The 23,091-nt window shown below is 37.7% G+C and overlaps 2 protein-coding genes across 4 annotated transcripts; one reads left to right on the top strand and one right to left on the bottom strand.

The window, feature by feature from the left end:
- The first annotated feature begins 459 nt into the window (after window positions 1–459).
- LOC112091544 (triacylglycerol lipase 1) lies at window positions 460–5,424 on the top strand. Of its 3 annotated transcripts, none has more exons than XM_024165518.1 (10): window positions 460–860; window positions 1,340–1,450; window positions 1,873–2,013; window positions 2,640–2,750; window positions 2,836–2,985; window positions 3,066–3,106; window positions 3,198–3,274; window positions 3,391–3,486; window positions 4,146–4,708; window positions 4,914–5,424. In XM_024165518.1, exons 1-9 carry the CDS (start codon window positions 663–665, stop codon window positions 4,469–4,471), a joined length of 1,251 nt encoding a protein of 416 aa, XP_024021286.1. In that variant the 5' UTR covers window positions 460–662; the 3' UTR covers window positions 4,472–4,708; window positions 4,914–5,424. The 3 variants fall into 3 exon arrangements, with proteins under 3 accessions (XP_024021286.1, XP_024021285.1, XP_024021284.1); XM_024165517.1 differs by having other exon boundaries at window positions 4,146–4,721; XM_024165516.1 differs by having other exon boundaries at window positions 4,146–4,700; window positions 4,914–5,423.
- A 4,059-nt stretch (window positions 5,425–9,483) lies between these two features.
- LOC112091564 (putative UDP-glucose glucosyltransferase) lies at window positions 9,484–18,449 on the bottom strand (the record flags this gene model as incomplete). Its single annotated transcript, XM_024165558.1, has 7 exons — window positions 9,484–9,783; window positions 9,929–10,194; window positions 10,358–10,435; window positions 10,507–10,695; window positions 11,335–11,578; window positions 12,321–12,416; window positions 17,208–18,449. Coding segments are annotated over 7 exons (2,415 nt in total), but the record flags the coding sequence as incomplete, so codon positions are not given.
- Between the last annotated feature and the right edge of the window lie 4,642 nt (window positions 18,450–23,091).

Genomic DNA, 23,091 nt, shown 5'->3' with positions numbered 1-23,091 from the left:
TTGAGATGAATTAAAATTAATAGGCTAATACTTTACATAAGTTAATAAATAGGCCAAATTACTGTTTTCGTCCATAACTTGTCTGGTTATGAACCATAACTTGACAAGTTATTGTCCATAACTTATCTGGTTATGAATCATAACTTATCTGGTTATGAACCATAACTTGACAAGTTTATCCATAACTTGACAAGTTTATCCATAACTTATTTGATTATGAACCATAACTTGACAAATTATGACTTATTAATTTCTATAACTAAAAAATAACATATATACTTTCTTAAGCTTTTCATATTGGCCTATTACCTATTATTTTCCTATTTTCAATTATTGTTCCAAAGACACTAATACTTTTTTTTTTTTTTTGGCTGAATAAAGAAAAAAAAATACTTGTACGTGCCGGGCGATGGAAGAAAAATCTTTTTCTCATAAAAAAAGTCCAAATAAAGAAGAAAACAAGAGGAAAAAAAAAAGGAAAAAAAGGAAGAAAGAAAGAAAGAAAAAACAAGTGGAGCCACACAAATTCGCACTGGGGTAGTTGATGGCACAAGCCATGTTTTCCCGGTGACTGTGAGTCTCTGCCCCAACTCTCTGTATTGTTTTTCTGGAGTTCTCCTTTCCCGCCCATTTCCGCCATCCCCTGCCGTCTGTTCATTCACATGGCGACTTCTGTGGCGGTGACGACGACGGCGATGATGATGATCATTTCTTTCTTTCTCTCGCTTTTCGCCTCCATAATCGCCGGCGAATCATCCCTAAATTTCTCCGGATATCACTATTTCGACGGCCCTTCAGATTCCGCCAGTCTCTGTTCGCAGCTTGTTCAGCCTGCTGGTTACCCTTGCTCCGAACACACGGTTCTCACTCTTCTCCTCCTTCTCTCTCTATGTATATGTGTACAAACTCCATTTATATTCATCAAGGTTTGTTTGGTTGCTCAGAAACTGTAGGAAAATGTAAGGTGATCATATAATTGAATGTTACTACGCTTTCGGATACATATTTTGGGCATATTCACCGTCATATTACTGGACAATCTAATCGGTCTTGAATTTGATACGAATAAACAATCCAAATAAATTAAAAGAAAAAGTAAACAAAGAAAAAGAACTCTAATTTTCATCATATTGATCCCGCTTGAATCAGAATTTGACTTCTATTTTTCTTTTGTTAAGTTGAATTTAATTTCCCCTGCAATTTTAGGTGCTTTTCTTAATATTGATTGCATTTTTGTTTTGAGTATGATAATCATAATTATTTAAAAGCCAAAGTTTCGTATTGAGTTGTGTGTGTGTGTGTGTGTGTGTGTTTTTTTTTTTTTTTTTCTTGCGTTCAGGCCGTAACAGATGATGGTTACGTATTGGCTCTACAACGTGTGTCGACTAGCACTGGGAATTTGAGACAAAATCCGGGTCCTCCGGTTTTGCTTCAGCATGGACTCTTTATGGTAAGATTTCCCACAATTTGTTTTCTTATTTGGCCCTTTCTTTGTGAAAAGGTGGGGGGTGGACAAAAAAGAAAAAAAGGATGAAAAATGACTCGAGGGCTTTGAATTTTGTGGTATGCTTGCCTAAGTGAAAGAAAAAGGGGATTCTTTTTCACAGAACATTTCTGTTTTATTGTTTGTGCTGTAGAGGAAAAAGATTTTAACTCTATAATTCCTTTATCCATGCTATTTTATGATCATTTAAGCTGTACAAGAAAAAAGATTTAGCTCTATAAGTGCTTTATCTATTTTAGATTAGTTTTTATCGTTGGAAAAGCTATGTTTTACTGGCCCTTTTCTTAATATAAACGGAAACAATTGAAGCTTTTTCTCGCTTGGTAATCGGCTGCCCTTGACCTCATTGTTGATCATTACATAAACAGGGTGGTGATGCTTGGTTTCTAAATCCCCCCGAAGAGTCCTTGGGCTTCATCCTCGCAGATCAGGGTTTTGATGTTTGGGTGGGTAATGTGCGTGGAACGCGATGGAGTCATGGGCACGTATCTTTATCCGTAAAAGATAAGGTATGCCTTGTGTATAAATATCATTTTCTTTTTCGCTTCCTTGGAGTTATTTCTTTGTTTCTCTTATCCCAAGTGATGAAGAGAGTTGTTAACTGTGGCTCCATGTTGGTTAAACTCATGGTGGAGATTTATGAATTCCATTGGAACATCCAAGTTGTCGTCCTGATGCCCGATTGCTTCTTTGCATTTATTTAAGTAGCAGTAAATTGGGATATAAAAAAATGACTGGTTTAGGTCCACTAAGGGCTGAATAGTGATGAGCACAAGGGATCTGTAATGGAGATGGAGCAAGGAAAAACATACTGATATAAATGTTGCTTGAACAGAAGTGAACAGATATGGAGTACCAAGAAAGGAAAATACATTAGATATGGAGCAAGGAAAAACATGCAGACACGCACATATATAAAATCTGATTCGATAAAGAACATTAGATATATGATCTTGTAATTCTAACTTTAGTGCGCTCCAAAATGTATGATATGCATAACCGTGTTCCATTAATTAATATGGTAGATCTATCCAAAGTTTTCATAGAATAATAAAGGATTGTAAATATACATCAGAACCAAGTCTTGTTTTGTTAATTATATGGTTAATACAATGGGCTTATGCTTCTATTGCAGGTTTTTTGGGATTGGAGTTGGCAGGAGTTGGCTCTACATGACCTTCCAGCAATGCTTTGCTATATAAATTCAGTAACAAACTCCAAAGTTTTTTATGTTGGACATTCGCTGGTATTTGACCTTGCCTTTTCTTGATACCTTACCTGCTATTTTAAAACTTGATTTTATATAGCTCAGGGTGCTTTGTTATTTTCAGGGAACTATAATGGGTCTGGCTGCTTTCACTCAGCCGGATATAAATATTGGAGATATGGTTGAAGCTGCCAGTCTTCTCTCCCCAATAGCGTACTTAGGGCACGCAAGTGCTGGGCTTGTACTTCGACTGGTTAATATGCATCTTGATGAGGTATGCCCTTTTCTGCTATTATTGATTTACACTAACAAGTTTGTGGTGCTGAAATGACCACCTATGTTCACCTTCAACAGATTATTTTGGCCATGGGTATTCATGAACTCAACTTGAGAAGGTCTATTCAAGTTAATCCTTTTCTTCCAATTTTCATATACTACGGGTTTATATCATATTAGCTCATCATTATTTTTTCCCCTAATCTTCAGTGCTTGGTGTATCAACCTTATTGATGCCATATGCGATGCCCATATAGATTGCAATGACCTGCTTAGTTCTATAACAGGTTAATATTCTACTCTCTCCAATTGAAATTATAGAATGTTTTCTCGATACTATGTTTGTATCTTTCTCTGTATCTATGATCAAATTTGAAAGCAAGTTGTTTTGGTAACATTGCAGGGAAGAATTGTTGCTTCAACAACTCACGTGTGAACTTCTATCTTGAGTATGAACCACACCCATCATCCACAAAGAACGTGAACCATTTATTCCAAAGTATGCTCTTTACTCTTAGAGCACGTTTACTTTGCATGAAAGGGAAAGGAAGAACTATCAGTGATTCCTTTTCCCATATAATCACGTGTTTACTTATAAAATTAGTAATGGGAGTTTAATGGGCCCCACATAATATAGAGAATGAGGAAAGGGAAGATCAATACTTGCATCCTCTTGGTATTGATTTCCTATCAAAGGGCATGAATTACGTGGAAGGATATTTTAGTAATTATACTGATAAAATTATTGTTCGTAAGTACAATAAACACTAGAAAGGGAATTGGATTTTCCCATTACACCATCTATAGACAAATAAAAGTATAAAGTAACATTAAGCTGTTAACAATTTTATAACAAAATTTTGATCTGTTCGGGGGTTTGAGTTTGTTCAAACTGCCAACCAAACTAAATGAAAGAAGGAAACTTTCTAGTTGATTTGATTTGGTCAATTTTCGTAGTTTTTCGGTTTTTTTTTTAAATTATTATTTTATTTATTTTAGCACTCTTATTTAAGCATGTGAGAGCTTCTAGTGGCAAACGACTCATTAAGTAATATTGCTTCTAATTTTCCCTTCAGAAACTGAAGGGCTACACCTTGCGTGACTCTTTTCCCCTTCCTCTAAACTTTATTTATTTGATTGTTTATTTTTGGTTCGCAGTGATTCGTAAGGGTGCTTTCTCAATGTATGACTATGGATTATTGAAAAACCTGGTGCACTATGGCCAATTGAACCCCCCTCAATTTAAACTTGGCCATATACCCAAGACACTGCCACTATGGATAGCCTACGGGGGCAATGACGCTCTAGGAGATGTGACGGATGTTGAATACACCGTCAGGAAATTGAAGTCTAAACCAGAGTTACTTTATCTTGAGAACTATGGTCATGTGGACTTCATTGTCAGCGTAAATGCAAAGAAAGATGTATATGAGCCTATGATCAGCTTCTTTCAGTCAAGGGCAAAAGCTAGTAGTCTAAAGTGACAGCTTGGTATTGTTGCCAAAAAAAAAAACAAAAAAAACAAAACAAGTGTCTCCTTGCTTGGACCGAGTAATTTGTAATGTTCATGAATATAGTAGTGTGTGTGTGTATATATACATGCATATATTGTACGTTCACATTATTTTCACGTAATTGTTCTATGTAGCTGTAACGAAGAGACAGGGGAAGAAAAACAGAAGTGGACAGAGCGGAAGAGAAGTGCGGTAGCTGGTAAGAACGTAGGTTTATCAGGTATCCCCTCCATTTCATTGTTGTTATTCCTGGTTCAGATAACAACAATGTAATGATTTCTGCTCTCTTTGAATGTGTTGCAGCGCTGGTAAGAACGTAGGTTTATCAGGTATCCCCTCCATTTCATTGTTGTTTTTCCTGGTTCAGATAACAACAATGTAATGATTTCTGCTCTCTTTGAATGTGTTGCAGTGGTAATATCAAAACGAGGTTTCAACTGTCAAAGAGCCCGATTATCTCTTACCAAGAAAAGTACATTTCAATATCAGTTGACACACAGTCAGACATGCATGGTTGGGAAGCTTAAGGGACCAAGTTCATTCAAATGTAAGACTGGTAGGTGCATATAGAAAAGCCTCCCTCTTGGGAATGGAAGTTACTTGAACGACAGCCTTAACTATCAAATTATGTTTCCCTATAGACAATTGTATAGACATAAGCAACTGCCGTTTTCTCATCTGGTTCTTCTGCTGTTGCTTATATTAATGCTTCGTTTGAGTCATCTTCTTCTACTTGTGTCAATCGCATGCAGCTATATTCTATGTAAAGTGTAAAGCAAGCTTGTTACAGTTGGACTAATTTTGAGTTGTCGAAATATTATTGCTGTTGGTACATTTTGTTTTGGTTTTTCCTGGATTCTAAACAACACCGCAAGAGGTTTGTGATTTTGTTTAACGAGGCTGAAGTGCCTGCTAAGATTTGCCACCGGCGGAACTTTCTATTTGATAGTCCGGAGTTTACATGTTTTGTGAAAGCATTGGTGGGAATTGCTTGTAACTTATGATTCTGATTCTACTCTCTTATAAAAAAAATTTTGAATAAAAGAATTTTCTGCTAATGAGTTCTTTTACAAAATTTAAATTCAGAATCAAAATAACTGATGTAAATGCATAAATCAAACAAACTAATAAGTGTTTCAGCGTATAGATTTTCCTACATTAAAAATGAGTTTTTCCCTTAAACTACTAGTTATTGCAATGAATGTTGACATCATGGTGTGACATGAATGTTGCCTCAAATGTAATGTGTCAGCGTACGAATTTCCAACATTCATCCTTCTGTTAATTTTTTGACAATATTTTTACTGTACGTAGGTACCTAAAGGAAGGAAAGGAAAATGAAAAGGATATCAAGAGATAAGAAAATAGGTCAGGATGGTGTATTCTCAATTATCAACTAGCATAGTTTCAGCAATGAACAAATAAATAAATGAATTCAAAAAATAAAAAATAATTATCAACTAACATAGCAAGTGAATTAAGTTTTCATTACAGGACTTCAACTAATTAACAAAACTAATTAATATATTTAGCATATGCGCCCTTCTCATAAAAACTCAAATTGATGGAAACTTTGTTTTTTCCCTTAAATAATAATAATACTGCTAGACTATGCTCCAACATAAGTAAAAGGGATGCATATTACAGAACAATACATTATCATTATCAGCATCATTGCTGCTGTTTCCTTTCCTCTATATCAATGCATTTTTCTATTCCATTGTTCCCCCCCCTCTCTCTCTCTCTCTCTCTCTCTCTTTCTCCCTCTCTCTCTCTCTCTCTCTCTCTCTCTCTCTCTCTCTCTCTCTCTCTCTCTCTCACACACACAACTTCCGTTCATTACCAATATTAGTTTATTATTAATGACCACGTTTTATAGTTGTGTCGCATGTCTTATACATTTATATATGCTGGGGTTTTCAGAAACCTTTACTACTATAAATATTAGTTTAGACAACGTAGGTATGACATGAAGGAAAAAAAAAATAAGAAAAAAAAGTTATGTTGGTTTAGCTATTTTTAAGAGGATGTTTTCAATGAGCGCCGAAATTTTCAATAACAACATCGAAATGCATGACAGTTGTGCATGATGCTTTATCTTCTGAAAATCTGAATGTCTAGAAGAGTGAGAAATTTGATTCATTAATAGACGTGAAAATAATTTATTGATGAACATAAGTGAAATATGTAAATAATTTAGGCCCGTTTATTTTAATGATTTGAGTTTAGAATTTAAGTTTTGTTACAGTAAAAAACTTTCAAAAATAATATTATTATGTACATTTGTTGTTAATGGGCACTATCTCTCTTTTTTTCTTTTTCTTTTTTTTCTTGAAAGAGTTAAAATGAGCTTTTTTTTTCTTTCCTTTGAAACCCAATCCATATTCAAAAACCAATGACCATAAGAAAAAAAAAAAAAAAAAGATCTCTGATCTAGGACGATCGGCTGCCTCGGGCAATCATGACAGTAATCGACCTCCATAAACTCCGACATCAAACACCTGCTGCACCCACCTACGCCCTTTTCCCCGCGAAAACCAATGACGACAAGCTCACCCTTCCTCCGACGTACAGAAGCTTCGCCTCGCGCACCTAACCCGCTCACGCTGCCAAACTCCAGCGAGCCCACACGTCTGTCACCACCTCAGATCTGCGACCCGTCGACGCCGATCATTTTCCAAAAAAAAACCCATTTTGAATAGGAATTAAAATGAAATTGTTACGTCACGGTCGAGCAATTGACCGTTCCTTTGGCTACCAAGCGCCGAGACATTCCCAGTCGAGAGCTAATCGCTGACGTTGAGAAAATGGTCGTACGTAGGGTGCCCTCAAGACAATGAGAGTTCATGTAGGAGGACGATATGCATCGATGACTCCGCTTGAGCTGAGAGAGCAGCCGGGTCAAATCTAAACTAAATCCCGTCATCTCAGGAAAAGATATACTGCAACAACTGTCACGATTCGGATTAGGAAATCAGATAACTGATAATGGTGATTATCCCGATTTGGTAGCTGAAATCGTGGAAGTACAACTGCCAGATCTCAAGATTTAGGGGTAAGGGGATGATATCCTCAGAACATGGAAAAAAGATCTCTACTCTGTAAAAGGCATATAAATAGAGCCTGCCTCCTCCATTAAGTTTTTTACGCACCATTTTGACTACAGAAGAGATTGTAATCGACAAAATATTAGTACATCCACAAGTGGACGTAGGCAAAGAATTCTTGCCGAACCACTATAAATTTTTATGTTCTTTATTTTTCTGCAACCATAAACCTTAATTAATCTATGAGAGACGTCTACGAGTGCTCCTGGAGAGTTAATTTTTAGTTGACTAAATTTAACCATCAACAGAAATCAAAACCCATTTTTAAGTTGGTCTTTCAGAAAAGTCTAGACCATTTTGGTACAAATCATTTGATATGTGTAAAATAATACATGACGAATTATTACATCGCGCTTGACTTGGTTCTACATGTTTAAAAATCTACTATCTACGTCGATTAATAAAACGTCGACTAAGGTTGCGTCAAAGACAAGTTAAAAACTTTATCTTTAATGAGGGGGCAACAAGGCTACAACCAAACAAGGTTACGGCCACCCCAAAGTTTGCAAAGGTGGTAAGCCCTGACTTAACCATACAAAAAATAAATAAATATATATATATACACACGTCACATATCTACGACAGTCATACGTAAAATAAGGCATATATATATATATAAGGAAAAAATATGTCTCGGCTTTATGGTCGTTTCAAAATGACAAGTTCAAATATCTCGACCTTACGGCCTTACAAAAAAAAGGGAAATGTCCTTAAAACATCGCCCCATCCCCCGGTGCCTGCTCGGCGTCCCCAGCTCCTGGCACTAGCTCGACGTCCCTCAATGGATGGGCTTCCGTCTCCTCCAACTCCTCATCGTCAGACTCGTCAAGGAAAGACAAGTTGACCTCATGGCGTTTTCTTCATAATTGATCGAGAATCTGGTCCCCAGCATACCTCATCAAGGACAATTGAAGGTCCTTAAACTCAACGGAGGCTTTGTAGGCATCAAGCCTCTGAGCGAGAAGGCCCTTAAAAGCAGCCGAGGACTTGAACAGCTCCACCGGCGAGAAAGGTCGACCTAAAAGCTAAGTTTAGTACTTTTCTTATGTTCTGTTTTCCCTTTTGCTTTTTGTAGGCTGAAAAGTCAACTTGTAAATTCTACATAAATATAAGTCCGATTTAATTCTCTACTCATTTGATCTGTGTAGAATAATACATGATGAATTACTACATCGCGCTCGACTTGGTTCTACATGTTTAAAAATCTCTAATCTACGTCGATCAATAAAACGTCGACCAATGTTGCGTCAAAGACAAGTTAAAAACTTTATCTTTAACGAGGGGGCAACAAGTCTACAGCCAAACAAGGTTACGGCCACCCCAAAGTCTGCAAAGGTAGTAAGCCCTGGCTTAACCATACTTAACCATACAATATATATATATATATATAAACGTCATATATCTACGACAGTCATACGCAAAATAAGACACACACACACACACACATATATATATATATATATATAAGGAAAAAATATGTCTCGGCCTTATGGCCGTTACAAAATGACAAGTTCAAATATCTCGGCCTTACGGCCTTACAAAAAAAGAGAAATGTTCTTAAAACGTCGTCCTATCCCCCGGTGCCTGCTCGGTGTCCCCAGCTCCTGGCACTAGCTCGACCTCCCCTAATGGACCGGCTTCCGTCTCATCCACCCCCTCATCGTCAAACTCGTCAAGGAAGGACAAGTCGACCTCAGGGCATTTTCTTCAGAAACAATCGAGAATCTAGTCCCCAGGAGACCTCATCAAGGACAATTGAAGGTCCTCAAACTCAACGGAAGCTTTGTAGGCATCAAGCCTCTGAGCGAGAAGGCCCTCAAAAGCAGCTGAGGACTTGAACAGTTCCACCTGCTGGTCGGCTAAATTCTTGAACTCTTAGGATGGCTTAAAAGTCTCCAGTTGAGCATCGATCGACCGGCAGAACTCCTTGGAAGCCATAAATTCCTCGACCGCGTCCTGCTTCTTCTGCTGGAAGTTGGGAGAGGAAAGATATGCCTTGACCACCTTCGAGCTTCCTTCGTTGAAGCCCTTCTGGAAACTCTCGTTTGTCTCCCTGGCGATCTTCTCCTCAAGGGATCGGACCTTGGCCCTCTCGACCTCCAAATCCATAGAGAATTCGGTCTGAGCAGCGCGGAGAGCTATAAGCTCTTCCTCAGAAGCCTTCAACGAGGTGTCCTACTTCAGCAAAATCTCGTGCTCTATATAATTTAGAAGTGTAACTTCGAGAGCCTGGACAACAAAAAAAGATGAGGGGGCATGTTAAGGCATGAAGTCCAGATACTTAAGAGTAAAGGTCGAGGGGTGAGTAGGCAAAACATACCGAGATTTGGCGCATCATAGCTACGCACTGGCTCTCTAGAAGGCCCATCCCAGCAAAGTTGTTCCAAGAGTCCTCATGAAAGTGCGTGTAGATAGCCTGGATGGGAAGGCTAAAGCGATGAGGGAGCCGAAGAGCCTCGTTAAGGTGGTGGTCGATCACATCAGACACCTGAAATTGGGGGTTGTTAATCTTCGACCCTGGCATCACAAAGGGCTCCTCAGGCGCAGGAGGAACCTCCAAGTTGGAAGCTACATCGGCGCCTTTCCCTATTGTCCAGGTGCTGAGAGTCCCGAGATGACCTTTTGATCGCTGGAGGGCCTTGGCCCTCGTCTACCCTCTGTCTCTTGGGAGGGGGAGTTATAACAATCCTCGACCGGTCGAGGACTTCAGGGACATCATAGGCAGGGGTAGCTTTGGTCATCGGCTAACCCGATGACTTAGAGGAGGCTTCTCCCTTGTTCTTCTTTGACTTGCTCGGGAGAACGTACCTCATGGTGGATGACATGGCTGCGAAATAAAAAGGGAATCAGATCCTAAATAGGTTGACTATAACGAATCAAATTTCATTTCCAGCTTACCTTTGAGGAAATCTGCAGGAGGGACGACTGGTTGGCGTGGAGGGTCGAGAGTGACGACCAGACCGTACAACCGGTGGTTCTCCGGTGTATTGAGAACGGTAGAGCTACGGCTGGAGTTGGAAAGAGATAGGATTTGCTCGACCAGCGCTAGAGTAGCAGAAGAAAGCTTTGGTCGAGAAGGAACTTCACCTGCATTCAAGATTGAGATATGAAAGATAGCTCAACGAACGAAAAGATTCTATAAAAATCCAACAAAGCGAAGACCTACAGTATTTGCTAAATACGGTTTGAGTTCCCATGGGATGCTCGCCGTCGAGCGGGTGGGAATTGAAGTTGCCACCAAGGAAAAAGAATTAGGACTTCCGCCCATGACAACTGGAAGTCTTCTCGATAACGACGGGGGGGGGGGGGGGGGGACTGGAGGTTTGGATTTGGTGTGAGAGCACAAATAAAAGAATCCCCTTTGACTCGGGGAACCCCTAAGGGCATAGCAGTACAAAAACTCCTCGACGATTATGTCGAGGTTCAAAAATTTCCTCCACAAAATAATTATGGAGTTTATTGTCACCCAACAATTGGGTGACAGTTGTGCAGGAGAAATCTTATGAAGGCCACAGTAGGCCTTCACGAATGGGTGGAATGGAAGAGTTTGCCCGAAGCTAAGGGATTGGGTATATAAAGTCATATGGTTAGCTGGGGGGTTATAAGCTCTATCATTAGGGGTAGGAATAATTAAATAAAAGCTATTGGCATCGATCCCCGCATCGCGAAATGCGTTCATGGCAATCTAGGGCTTTATTGTTGACAGGTTGACATTAGTCACCATGCCCGAGATGCCACTCGTCGACACCACCCCATAGCCACGATCTATAGAGGGGCCGACCCGTAGACCATCATCCTTATCGTCGAGGAGAATGAGCTCATCTGGCTGAGGGGTCGAGACCGACCCCTCAGCGTATTCCTCTGCCAGTTGAAGCAGAGAATCTCCGTCGTCGATCGATGCTGTGCTCGACGTCATAGCTTCCTCAGGGTCGTCCTTGACCCTGGACGTGGAGACCTCTCGACCTCTAACCTGTTTTGGTGACATATTATGGAAATAAACAACAAAGGTCGAGTTAAGGCCTAATGGTTGAGAGATCAGAAATAGAGTTTGAGAAGAGACAGAAGTATGTTCGGATCAAATGATCCAAGAGCCCGGGATTAACAATACTAGACTCGCGTAAACCCAGAAATGAGGGAAAACTCATGTAAGGGTCCCCAAAGCCTAGAAATGAGTTTGAGGAACCCCAACAAGAGCAACAGAACCCAAGAGGGTGCTGCTACAAGGATTCAGCCCACATTCATGATCAACAACAGAGTAAGTAAATTTTTATAGTTATATTGTTCTCTTCGAAGCATTATTTTTGCAGGAATCGGTTTCGAAATCACATGCGAGGAGCAAAAGGACCAAAACAACTTACTAGTTCTTGAGACGGTCTGAAAGCTTAGAGACTGAGGAGAACAATGTACGGAAAATGTGCACAAAAGTCAAAATTGGAGAAGGGAAGTTCTGGAGGAAATCTGGCAGAGTAACGGCGTAGTTTACGAATGAATGACCGTGAATTGTTCGAGGAGTATATATACTCGAAGAGTGGAAGCCCATGGGTCTCAGGGAAATCCAAAGGACTTCAGATCTCGACCATTGAATCTGAACTAACCTCATCCAACGGTAAATCTGAAGAGACGCGATCTAACGGTTGGGAAAAGAGCGGGAGAGATGGATCTAATCCAACAGTTGCAAGTTTCCCCTCGACTGCCACGTGTTATCAGGGTACAGGAGACGTGACTGTTGACATGATTGACAAGACCGCTCCACTGCCCGAGAAACTCGCTGCAATGATGGCACTGTACTGACAGGCAGCCGCCATAACCTGCAGGAGAAGAAATCGCCACGTAATACTCTCAACGCTGTATAGCCTGAAACATTGCAACGCGGGATTCCAAGCTGGGGGTAATTGTTACGACATTGTCGAGCAATCGACCATTCCTTTGAATGCCAAGCATCGAGACATTCCCAGTCGAGAGCTGATCGCTGACGCCGAGGAAATGGTCGTACGTAGGATGCCTTCAAGACGACGAGAGTTCATGCATGAGGAGGATATGTGTCGATGACTCCGTTGAAGCCGTGAACTTCACGACGTCGAGAGAGAAGCCCGGTCAAATCTAAACTAAATCCCGTCATCTCAGGAAAAGATATACTGCAATAACTGTCATGATTCGGATTAGGAAATTAGATAACCGATAATGGTGATTGTCCCGATTTGGTAGATGAAATCGTGGAAGTACAACTGCGAGATCCTAAGATTTAGGGTTAAGGGGGTGATCTCCTCGGAAAATGGAGAAGAAATTTCTAATCTGTAAAGGACCTATAAATAGAGTCGGCCTCCTCCATTAAGTTTTTTACGAACTATTTTTACTACAGAAGATATTATAATCAACAAAATATTAGTGCATCCACAAGTGGACGTATGCAAAAAATTCTTACCGAACTACTATAAATATTTGTGTTCTTTATTTTTCAGCAACTATAAACCTTGATTAATCCGTGAGAGACATCTGTGAATGCTTCCAAAGAGTTAATTTTTAGTTGACTAAATTTAACCATTAACAGAAATCAAAATCCATTTTTAAGTTGGTCTTTCAGAAAAGTCTAGACCATTTTGCTACAAATCAATTTAGAAAACTAGTGTAGCATCCCACTCTTTTTAAAAAAAAAATAAAAGTAAAAACCTCACGTTTTTTTTTTTTCACTTTTAAGCTAACAAATTGCAGCTTTTTTTTGGAAGTCCAACAATCGCAATTGTATGCTGCAGAGAAGTGAAAACACGAAGAGAAGACGAGGAAGAAACAGAAAAGAGGGGGCAGGAGTTAGTGGTGGGTCCCACAAACAAAACTTTGACTTAAAACTCGTTTAATTTATTGATTTAAATTTTTAATTTAAATTGAGATGTGATTTTATGTGAGAATTTTTTACTGTAGTAAAAAAAATTAAATGTGATTGTTTGTGAAAATTTTTCACTATAACAAAATTCAAATTCTAAACTCAAATCAGCGAAATAAATAATACTTTAATTGTTAAAAAAATTATGTAATTAATTTTTCATAAGTCCCGCAAAGCTGCCAGCTGGGGGGCCCCTCAATGGTCTAAATTATTGAGACACACATTTATTGAGGCACTCAATAATTTAGGCCATTATTTAGGCACACATTTAAGGACGATTTCTCCAAAAATTGTCAATAAATGGGCTGTCGACGTCCAAATGCCCATTTGAAAATGCTTAAAAATCATCATCCTTACAGTTCTCAATTTCACGATGCTTTTCAAAACATCATCAAAATGCTTAGGATGTTTTTAAATGTTTTTTTCCCTCTCTTTTTATACTAGTGTTAGTGATTTTCCATATGTAGTTTTCATCTTTACAGTTCTTGATTTGACGATGCTTTTTAAAACATCATCAAAATGCTTAGAATGCTTTTTAAATAAATATTTTTTCTCTTTCTATACTAGTGTTAGTGATTTTCCATATGTAGTTTTGGACTGCCTTTTTGATAGGATATTCGACAACTATCCTATTGATTATGCCTTGTTGCGTTAATTTGTGTGCTTGCAAGTGCACGAGTCGCCTCAAGTAATAAAGTGTGAGTAGAGTATCGTTTCCACGGAAATTATTAATATTTTTCCTAGTAAGATTCAAGAGATGCAATATAAACAAATTTAATGGTTTGATTCAATTATGAAGACTAAAAGAATTGCAATAAACGCAAGTAAATAAATGCACACTAAGTTATCAAAGGAGAAAATCAATATATGTGAATAATTGGGATTCAATTTCCCCTTTCCTGCAATCTGGCTATTTATGCTACAACTTTTGCTACAGCGTTGCTGTAGGTTAACCTGAAACGCGCATTTAATACAGGAATCTCCCGATCCACTTGTGATTTCGCCTCTTTACTCATATTTCAACATATTCCTATGAGAAATCTAAACGTAGAGGTTAAGTTAAGTATAGGTTTCAATTGGGTTATGTGAGATAAGTGTATATTCCTATACTACTTGTAAATCAGCTATATTTCTTTGTGAAATTTAGCTAAACAACACATTGTTCAATATTTGTCTAAATTCCAATCAAACTTTCCAGCCAATTGAACTCACAGTTTTCTGTTTTAGATGGCCAATTAGTAAACAAAAATGAACAATAACGTTTATATTGAACAAACTAGAACAACATCAAAATAGCCAAAGTAAGCATAAACAACGTCAATTACAGATCGGTGTACTTTATCATCCCAGCCAAGTTACTTTAGCTCATACTTGCTCTATTAATTCCAACAAAATGCACAGCCATGAATTGAATACAGAGGAAGAGGAAAGATAAACCAAAATGAGGAGGGCAATAGTAAAGGCTAGATGAAACTTGGTGGATTCCTCCCGTGGCTTCACTCCCTGAGATTTCTAGCAAATTTCTCTCCTCCGTACTAGCTTTTCTTTCTTTCTTTCTCTCTAATTTTCCTTTTTACTCTCTGCTGCCAGTTTTTCTTTCACTCCCCGTATGGGTCTTTTGTTTTCCCCTCTTTTCTCTTAAATTCTTCCTGCGGCGCTCCCCATGCTCTTTTTTCGGGTTTCCAGGTGCACCCCTCTTTAGGGCAACCAAGGATGCTGAGGGGGCATGTTGGGTCCAGCTGACTAGGCACCAAATTCGTCTTATGCATTCTGTGTCCTAATTCCCGTGTAAAGTTGTGCACTAACGTCATCCACTAAATGCACTCTCACATTTTTGCTGCAGAAAATACTGCAGCATTTATCATCACAAAACCTGCAAATCAGAAATGACACCCTTTTTGCCACACGTTAGCACTTTTCTTCAAAGTTAACACAGAAACCTCACACAACTAAATTTCAATAGGGTGCACCACATGAACCAAAAGTTGAACAAATAAAGCATAAAATTAACAACTAAACCTTTGGATAAGCTAACTATAAGCCTAAAAATGCCTAAAATAGCTCTAATTCCTAGAGTTATCATGCCTCAATACTGTTTTAATAACTCATTTAATTATTAAGCAATTTTAGTATTAGTATTTATAATGTGAACAATTTTTTAAATTTAGATGATATGACAATATCGAGGACAACCAATGAGATAGAAACTTTAACACAATAAATCTGGACTCCAGACTCATTGTGTAACATCTTTTAGTAGAGGAAGACACAAAAACAAAAAAAAAACAAAAAAAAAACAAAAAAAAAAACAAAAGAAAAAGACTCCAAAACAAATTACAACCACTAGCAACTATCGTATGAAAAAAAAAAAAAAAAAAAAAAAAAAAAAAAAAAAAAAAAAAAAAAAAAAAAAACTTAACCAGGAAACAATTCAAACAACCAAAAAATCCAAATTAGAACAACTTATATGAAAGCGAGCTCAGTTGTGAGCTGCTAAATTTCACAGCTATAGATAGCAGACTAATCCCGCTTCGATAGATAAGCTGTGCATAAGATACTCGTTTCACCTTACGAATTTAGCGCTATAAAACTACATATACATATATGTATATATATGTGTGTATATATATATATATAGTGTATACAAAGATTTTCTTGCCACCTATCTTACTGATACTCACCAGAGAAACAACCACTCGAGCTCTATAAGCTCCAACTTTAGGAGATTAAATAGATTCCTTAGGCAAACTTGATCCACCGTTATAAGCTAATTAGCAAAGGGAAATTCGTACTTCCATTTTTGTTGATGGTGAATTTTAGTCAACAAAAATAGGCCGAGTTACCTCTAGGTTTCCCATTGGGTTACCAGTTTTAATATAGATTATATGTAAGAGTTTTGTGCCGAAGGTGTTTGATGTTTTTAGAAGGATGAACAATTTGAAAGGACAATGCTCTAAAATAAAGGAACACAAAGAGATTTTATAGTGGTTCACTCTATAAAATCACTCTATAAAATCAGAGCTACATCCACTGTGGTTGTATATTCTTTTTGAGGTGATTACAATTTACATTAATTGCTCTCTTGCTCTTTTTTCTCTCTTTTCGAACGTGAACCCCCTTTCTGTATGGGGCTCTCCCTCTTTTATATTGGAGCTTCCTTCACTGGGGGGGTTTCCCTCGTCGGCAGAAGCACTCAAGTGCTCTTCCTTTTTAGGCCCAGACGTGACCCACTAATCACTCGGAGTACTGTTCACTCTGCCAATTAGTTTCCTATTACGGCTCTGTGCAAGCCTGTAACCCTTTTCTGTCCCCCATGGGGCGGTTTAAGGGTTGGCAATTAATGCCTGCATTGTAGACATCCCCATTACTGTACACAACTTGCCATGTCAGGCTTTCCCCCAAGGAGCATTCCCCTCGTCGCCAGTGTTGTTTAGCCCAATTGTCCTTCTTGGCGGTGCCTTTTATGACGAGGGATTTCTATGTTGTACGGTTGACGGTACGACTTGTCGACGCCTGATGAAATAGACGTCCTAAGTTAGACTTCTTACTTGGGTTCTCCTCGACGGAATGGAAAGGAATCCCAAACGTCGAGGGTTATTGCTTTGCGATGAGAGGTTAAAGCCACGTGTCACATTATTGTTCCTCCACGCGTCCTCCACATTTTCCCCCACAACAATTTTGTTTCTAAATTTAGCAGTAAATTAAAAAAAAAAAATATAACACTTCTGCTCCTTATTTCCTCCACAAATTCGTCAAGATTCCGATCAGACAAACCACCCTTCTCCACCGCCTCTTCCGCTGCCTTCTTCCACCTCACCGCATTCCTCTTCATCTCCGCCGCCTTCTCTCCGACCGTCGCTTCCACCAAACACCTCTCCACCTCATCCCTCGGAACCACTCTATTTTCAGCCTCACCACGGCCCAATCTAACCCCAACACCAAAAACATCAACCAAGAACTTGGCATTCGTGACTTGGTCTCCCCACTGAGGAAAGCACACCACCGGTACACCCAAAGTAAGCGCTTCCACCGACGAGTTCCAACCGCAGTGAGTCAGAAAACACGTCACCGACGGGTGAGCCAAGACCCGTTCTTGCGGGCTCCATTCTACAAACTTTCCTCTGTCTCCAATCGTCTCCAAAAACCCTTCCGGTAAAACGTGAGGCTTTAATCCCGACTCTTTCTTAGGAGGCCTCATCACCCACAAAAACGACATCCCAGAATTCAAAACGCCGTGAGCCATCTCATCCACTTGTTCCTGCTTCAAGTAAGCAACCGTCCCAAACGATATGTAAACCACCGTCGACGGCGGCTTGGAATCCAGCCATTCTAAGCACTCGCTGCCGCGAGTCACGGCGATATCTTTTGGGCCTTTGAATAAAGGCCCAATGGGCCTCACCATGCAGAACCCGGACAAGGCCCTAATGATGTCCTGCTCAAGCTCTTCGAAAGTGTCTGCCAACACGCAGAACGACTTGGAGAGATTCTTGAACTGTTCCAAGATCGTTTTTCCAAAAACCTCGTACGGATTCCCAGCTATCAGGAAGCTGGGAATCTCGTCGCGTTTCAGAGCCGGCATGCTCGTCAACTGGACGTCGATATCCGGTTCTGCCTCGGAAGGAAACGGCACCGTTTGGTGGAAGAAATGGTAGTAAACTGCGAACACGGCAGACGATTGCACCCAGAGAGTGGCCCAGGGGATCTTGAGATCTTCGGCCACGTCACAGGCCCACGGGATGAAGGGGTTGTTGACGAGGCACGAAACGGGACGACCGTTGTCGTTTAGCTTCTTGATCAGTTGAGGAATTGATTCTTTACCGGCTTTCTCGAGTCGTGAGAAGTAGAAATCGAAGTCGCTGCGCCTGCTATCGTCGTCCGGTATGCCGTCGTCAAAGAAATCGAAGCCGATAAAAGGGGTCGTTTTGTCTTCTGGGTTGTCGTTGGGGTACTTTTGGATATCTTTACCGAAGCAGTGAAAAGAAGGTCGGAAGACATTGAGAAGGATGAGAAGAAATTGGACGTCAATTCATTTCGTCTTGTTGTACTCTCATTGGGAACATGTCAACACAAGACCGAGAAATACAATGTTAAAATGGCTAATAACTGGTGGGCTGTTAACTGGTTGATTAACCCCTTATGGAAATTCTGGAAAGCGGATCATCCTTTACCTGAAATCCTCTTTGATGCAAACTCCGATATGATTGATTACTATTGCACAATGTTTTTTGAATCCTTCCATAATGCTGAGAATTTCCTTCGTGTGCAGATAAATCTATTTGTGAATATATATATATATATATATATATATGTAATATCCCCAACAGATACACGTAACTTGTCGATATCAAGATTCAATTGATACCTACGACCATAGAAAATTTGTTTATATGTGACGATTTTTTTGTACCGTATTGAAAAGCTAGTGAGGAAATTATATATATATATATATATATATATATGTAATATCCCCAACAGATACACGTAACTTGTCGATATCAAGATTCAATTGATACCTACGACCATAGAAAATTTGTTTATATGTGACGATTTTTTTGTACCGTATTGAAAAGCTAGTGATGATTAACTATCACTTGGTACAATTGTTTATGTCCTGTGACATACACAGTTGTTGAGATTTGGTGAGCGCATATGGATCTTGACCATTATTGGTTTTGTTGGTGCAGAAGGTAACTGAAGTATCCCATTTGTATTTTTCTTCCCTTTTGTGTATATATATTGAGAACTCTACAATAAAGTAAGGAAAAAGAAACGTACTAATACTCAAGTCTTTGATAATTCAAATTGTCAAATCTATACAAGTATTTTTTTTTTTTGTCAGTTTTGCTTAATTTTTAGTTTGATGTGATTTTGACATCTTTTAATATTTAAAAATATATAATAACAATAAGAGGGGTGACAATTTGCGTTAATATATTTAGCTCTTGTCTACACAAATTCAACAAAACATATTAGACCTGTAACGACTCCTCACGGGCCGTCACAGTTATCTTAACTTTTAAATATTTACCTCTTAAAGAAGGCAGAAAATAGTTAAGCTTGAAACACTTTATTTTGAATGACTTAAAAAAAATCTAAAGTATTCTTCAAATCAAAACCACCATAAACCAAAGTTCTAAAAATAATAAAAATTAAATAATTAAAAACTTTATTTAAAATTAAGCACTTTCATTCTATGATCATTTCTTTCGTTTTCCTATCACGCATAGCTCGCATCCACTCTAAGATTCTCCATGGCTATAACTTTACCCTTTAGTTCGTCTGCAACATGAAATAACTTATATAAGCAAGGGCTTAGTAAGACACTTAAATCTTATAAATGTAAATGAACATTTTAATTCATCAACAATAAACGTCATTGATTATGCCCAAATGTGTTGAAAATAAAGCGGTCGCAATAGCACAGTTAGGGTGGTCGTATCCACAAGGAGGAGACAAATTGAACAAGAAATGATTAGCAAATAAAAAACGTTATGAGATAAATAATAAAATAAAATAAAAGAAAATGAAATTTTTGTTGAGAAGTTTAAGCGTAAGAAGAGTATATGAGAAAATTATATAATTAAAACCAGTAAGGCGTCGAGATTCCCCTATATGCTTTGTTCACCCGAATGGATTTTGATTTTTAAGATTACTCAATTGAAAGTTTAACATCCCAAACTAACAATCAAAAAATAAATATTTGAAGAACATGTGAATTAAAATGTATTCGAGTGAGTAAAATTCTTACGTTGAAAACTAATGAAAATTGTTCTTACAAGAAATCCTAAAAGCAACAATATACCATTGGTAATATTACAGTAAAAGACTACTCATAAAATAATATTATCGATATAATTAAATTGAGCAACAATTACATAAAAAGAGCATGACTAAATTCATATAAAAGTTGACAAGAAAATATATCATTATGAGAGAAATTAGAAAAAAGATAGAAGAAAATTAATCTCTCAAATATATAAACTTTGGAAAACAAACAGAAAATCAAAATCCACTCAAAATCACTTCACATATAGGTTTCTCTCTAACCTCACCAAAGAACTCTAGCCTAACTTACACATAATTCTCACAAAATTCTAAAGAAAAAATATGATAATAAGAGTAAGAAAATTAGAAAAAAAATGTCTAAACTTAGGCTAAAAATCAACAACTAATAACCTTAATAAATGCCCTATTTTTAGAGTTGTTGGGCCATGTTAAAAGGTACAATCGGTAACAAAAATAATAAAAAAAAATAAAATTAAAAACGTTTTTCTATTTAATTGAAATTTAGAAGGCTTTATTTGGTAAGTAAAAATTGATAAAGTGGAGGAAGAAAACCAACAGAAACGATTTGGAACGGAAAAAAAATTCCAAGTGCATGGACACGTGTCGAAGGGGAGCAGATGAAAAGCTGTGCGCGGCGGGACCCTTGGGTTTCTTGGGGTTGTCCTGCGCACATGGTCTGGACTCGGCAAGGAGAAATTTCACACGAGGAAAGCAAATTGTGGCTTGACTTGGGCTACTAGTTTCTTGAGCCGAATTTAGCTCTTGCCCTTTCGAGTTGGGCTTTGCTAGCTTTGTGGCCCATTTGTGTTTGAGGCTGACTTTTGCACCTACAACGTGTGGATGTGCAATGGCCATATTGGTCCAAGAACCCACGTGCATGTGTGGATTTGTCAAAGAAAATGGAGATTGGCTTAGCACTCCTTGAGCTTGAGTTGCTTTCTTTGCCTGGGATTATGGCCCAAATGTCTTATTTCTTTATAAAATAAAATCCTTGAGCTTGAGTTGCTTTCTTTGCCTGGGATTATGGCCCAAATGTCTTTATTTCCTTATAAAATAAAAAAAAAATTAAAAAATAAATTAAAATTAAATACTTTCATATAAAATTAATTTCACGAAAATATTTAATTAAAACATAATTTATTTAACAATTATAAACAAATTAAGTATATTTTCATGCGCATATCACAATCCCTAACTAGTTTATTGCTAGTCCTTCGCAATTCAAGTGAAAGAAAAATCATGTCAAGCTGAAAATTCAAATCAAAACAAGCAAAATCACCTTAGCAATCAAACAAAACATTAGTAAGTGATCAGAAAATGCAATCAAAACTACTTCAGTCATAACTCCAGAGTTGTGTATGTGCACCAAACCATATCTCTCTTACCACGGTCCATAACACAAAGAGCATATTTGTTCCCTCAAATACTATTCTAAAATCAGGTCATAAAATATGTAAAAATTCCAGCACACTCTATAATCTGAATTTAGCCAACAAATTCTCTTTAAATCATCCAAAACTCATCGAAAAGTCATGTCTATCAGCTTATTACATTAATCACAACTCTAACATACTTCAACATAATCATATCCGAAAATTATTAAAACATGGGTCATATAAAAAAAATCACATCAACACCTAATTAGAAATCATATATAACTCAAATACATCATGGAAACAACCTAAACGTGTTTCTAACATTATCAACAGTAAATAAATAAATAAATAAATAAAATAGAGGATTAGCAAATCACATAGGCGTAAAAGAAATTCTAAACATGTCACCATCAATCAAAATTATAAGCAATATATGAACATCTCTCTCCATCAATGACAAAAACATGAAATATCAGGGTAGCAACTCATACCTTTAAAACAACCTTTCTAATATTGTGTTCTTCTTAGAAGGATAAATGAAGATGATGAAAAACTCTTTCGTGGCTAGGGCGCTTGAGAGAGAGAGGGGGTAGAAAATACTTATTGACTCATAAACCATATAAAATTAAAAGTGATTAATTTGGCATTAATTGAGGATTAATTCTATGATTAAATGACCCCTTAACAGCAGGGAGAATGGTTGTCATTAGAGTGTAAAATCGTGTGAAAGAAAAATACAAGAGTTATGTCAACTTCTAAAATTTCTATTCTTGTTCGTGTGCAGTAACCTGGTCAGAGACTGCTGGATATTCAGATGATATACTGGCCCCATCTTCTTACTCCGATCTCCGATTTGCTCAAATGAGAAGGCATTGGAAAGCTCATAAAAGGATCTACAGCTTTGTATAAACTAAAGGAATAATTTAGAATTTTAAAGGTCCAAAATAGAGTGGAAATTAACGTCATAGAAATAGTTCTTTTGTCTAAAAAGAAAAATCAAGAAAAACTTAGAATTTTTCTAAGACACTTATAATTCCATGCATTACAATATGAAGTACATCATATCATGAACATATATTTATTTATCAAATCATCAAAAAAAAAAAAGAACATATATACAATTTCTATAAAATGACATGAACTTGTTATCGGCATCTCGAGTTCTCGTCGCGTTCACCTGTAACAAATAACTCAATGTGATGTTAGAATTAACTAATAACACCATAATATTATTCAAGTTAATTTCTAACATCTATTTCAAAGAATTTTATCGGTTTAAAAAAATGTGTTACAAGACCTCAACATGAATATGACATATATGATTAAACAATCGGCCAAAGCAATAATATTAAACGTTTATTATACATGAAACAAAACATGATATGTGAACATGTTTAATAAATAAGTCGCGGTGAGTTAACACGAAACAATGACCAATTTAAT

This window comes from Morus notabilis, unplaced genomic scaffold (assembly GCF_000414095.1).
Source record: "Morus notabilis unplaced genomic scaffold, ASM41409v2 Scaffold115, whole genome shotgun sequence".
NCBI lineage: Eukaryota > Viridiplantae > Streptophyta > Magnoliopsida > Rosales > Moraceae > Morus > Morus notabilis.
This window is presented reverse-complemented; position numbering and strand designations above follow the sequence as displayed.

Coding starts and splice junctions, on each gene's coding strand:
- LOC112091544 (XM_024165518.1), top strand. CDS start 663: ATGGCGACTTCTGTGGCGGTGACGACGACGGCGATGATGATGATCATT. Junction 2,014..2,639: donor CTTTATCCGTAAAAGATAAG/GTATGCCTTGTG, acceptor CTTCTATTGCAG/GTTTTTTGGGATTGGAGTTG. Junction 2,751..2,835: donor TTTATGTTGGACATTCGCTG/GTATTTGACCTT, acceptor TGTTATTTTCAG/GGAACTATAATGGGTCTGGC.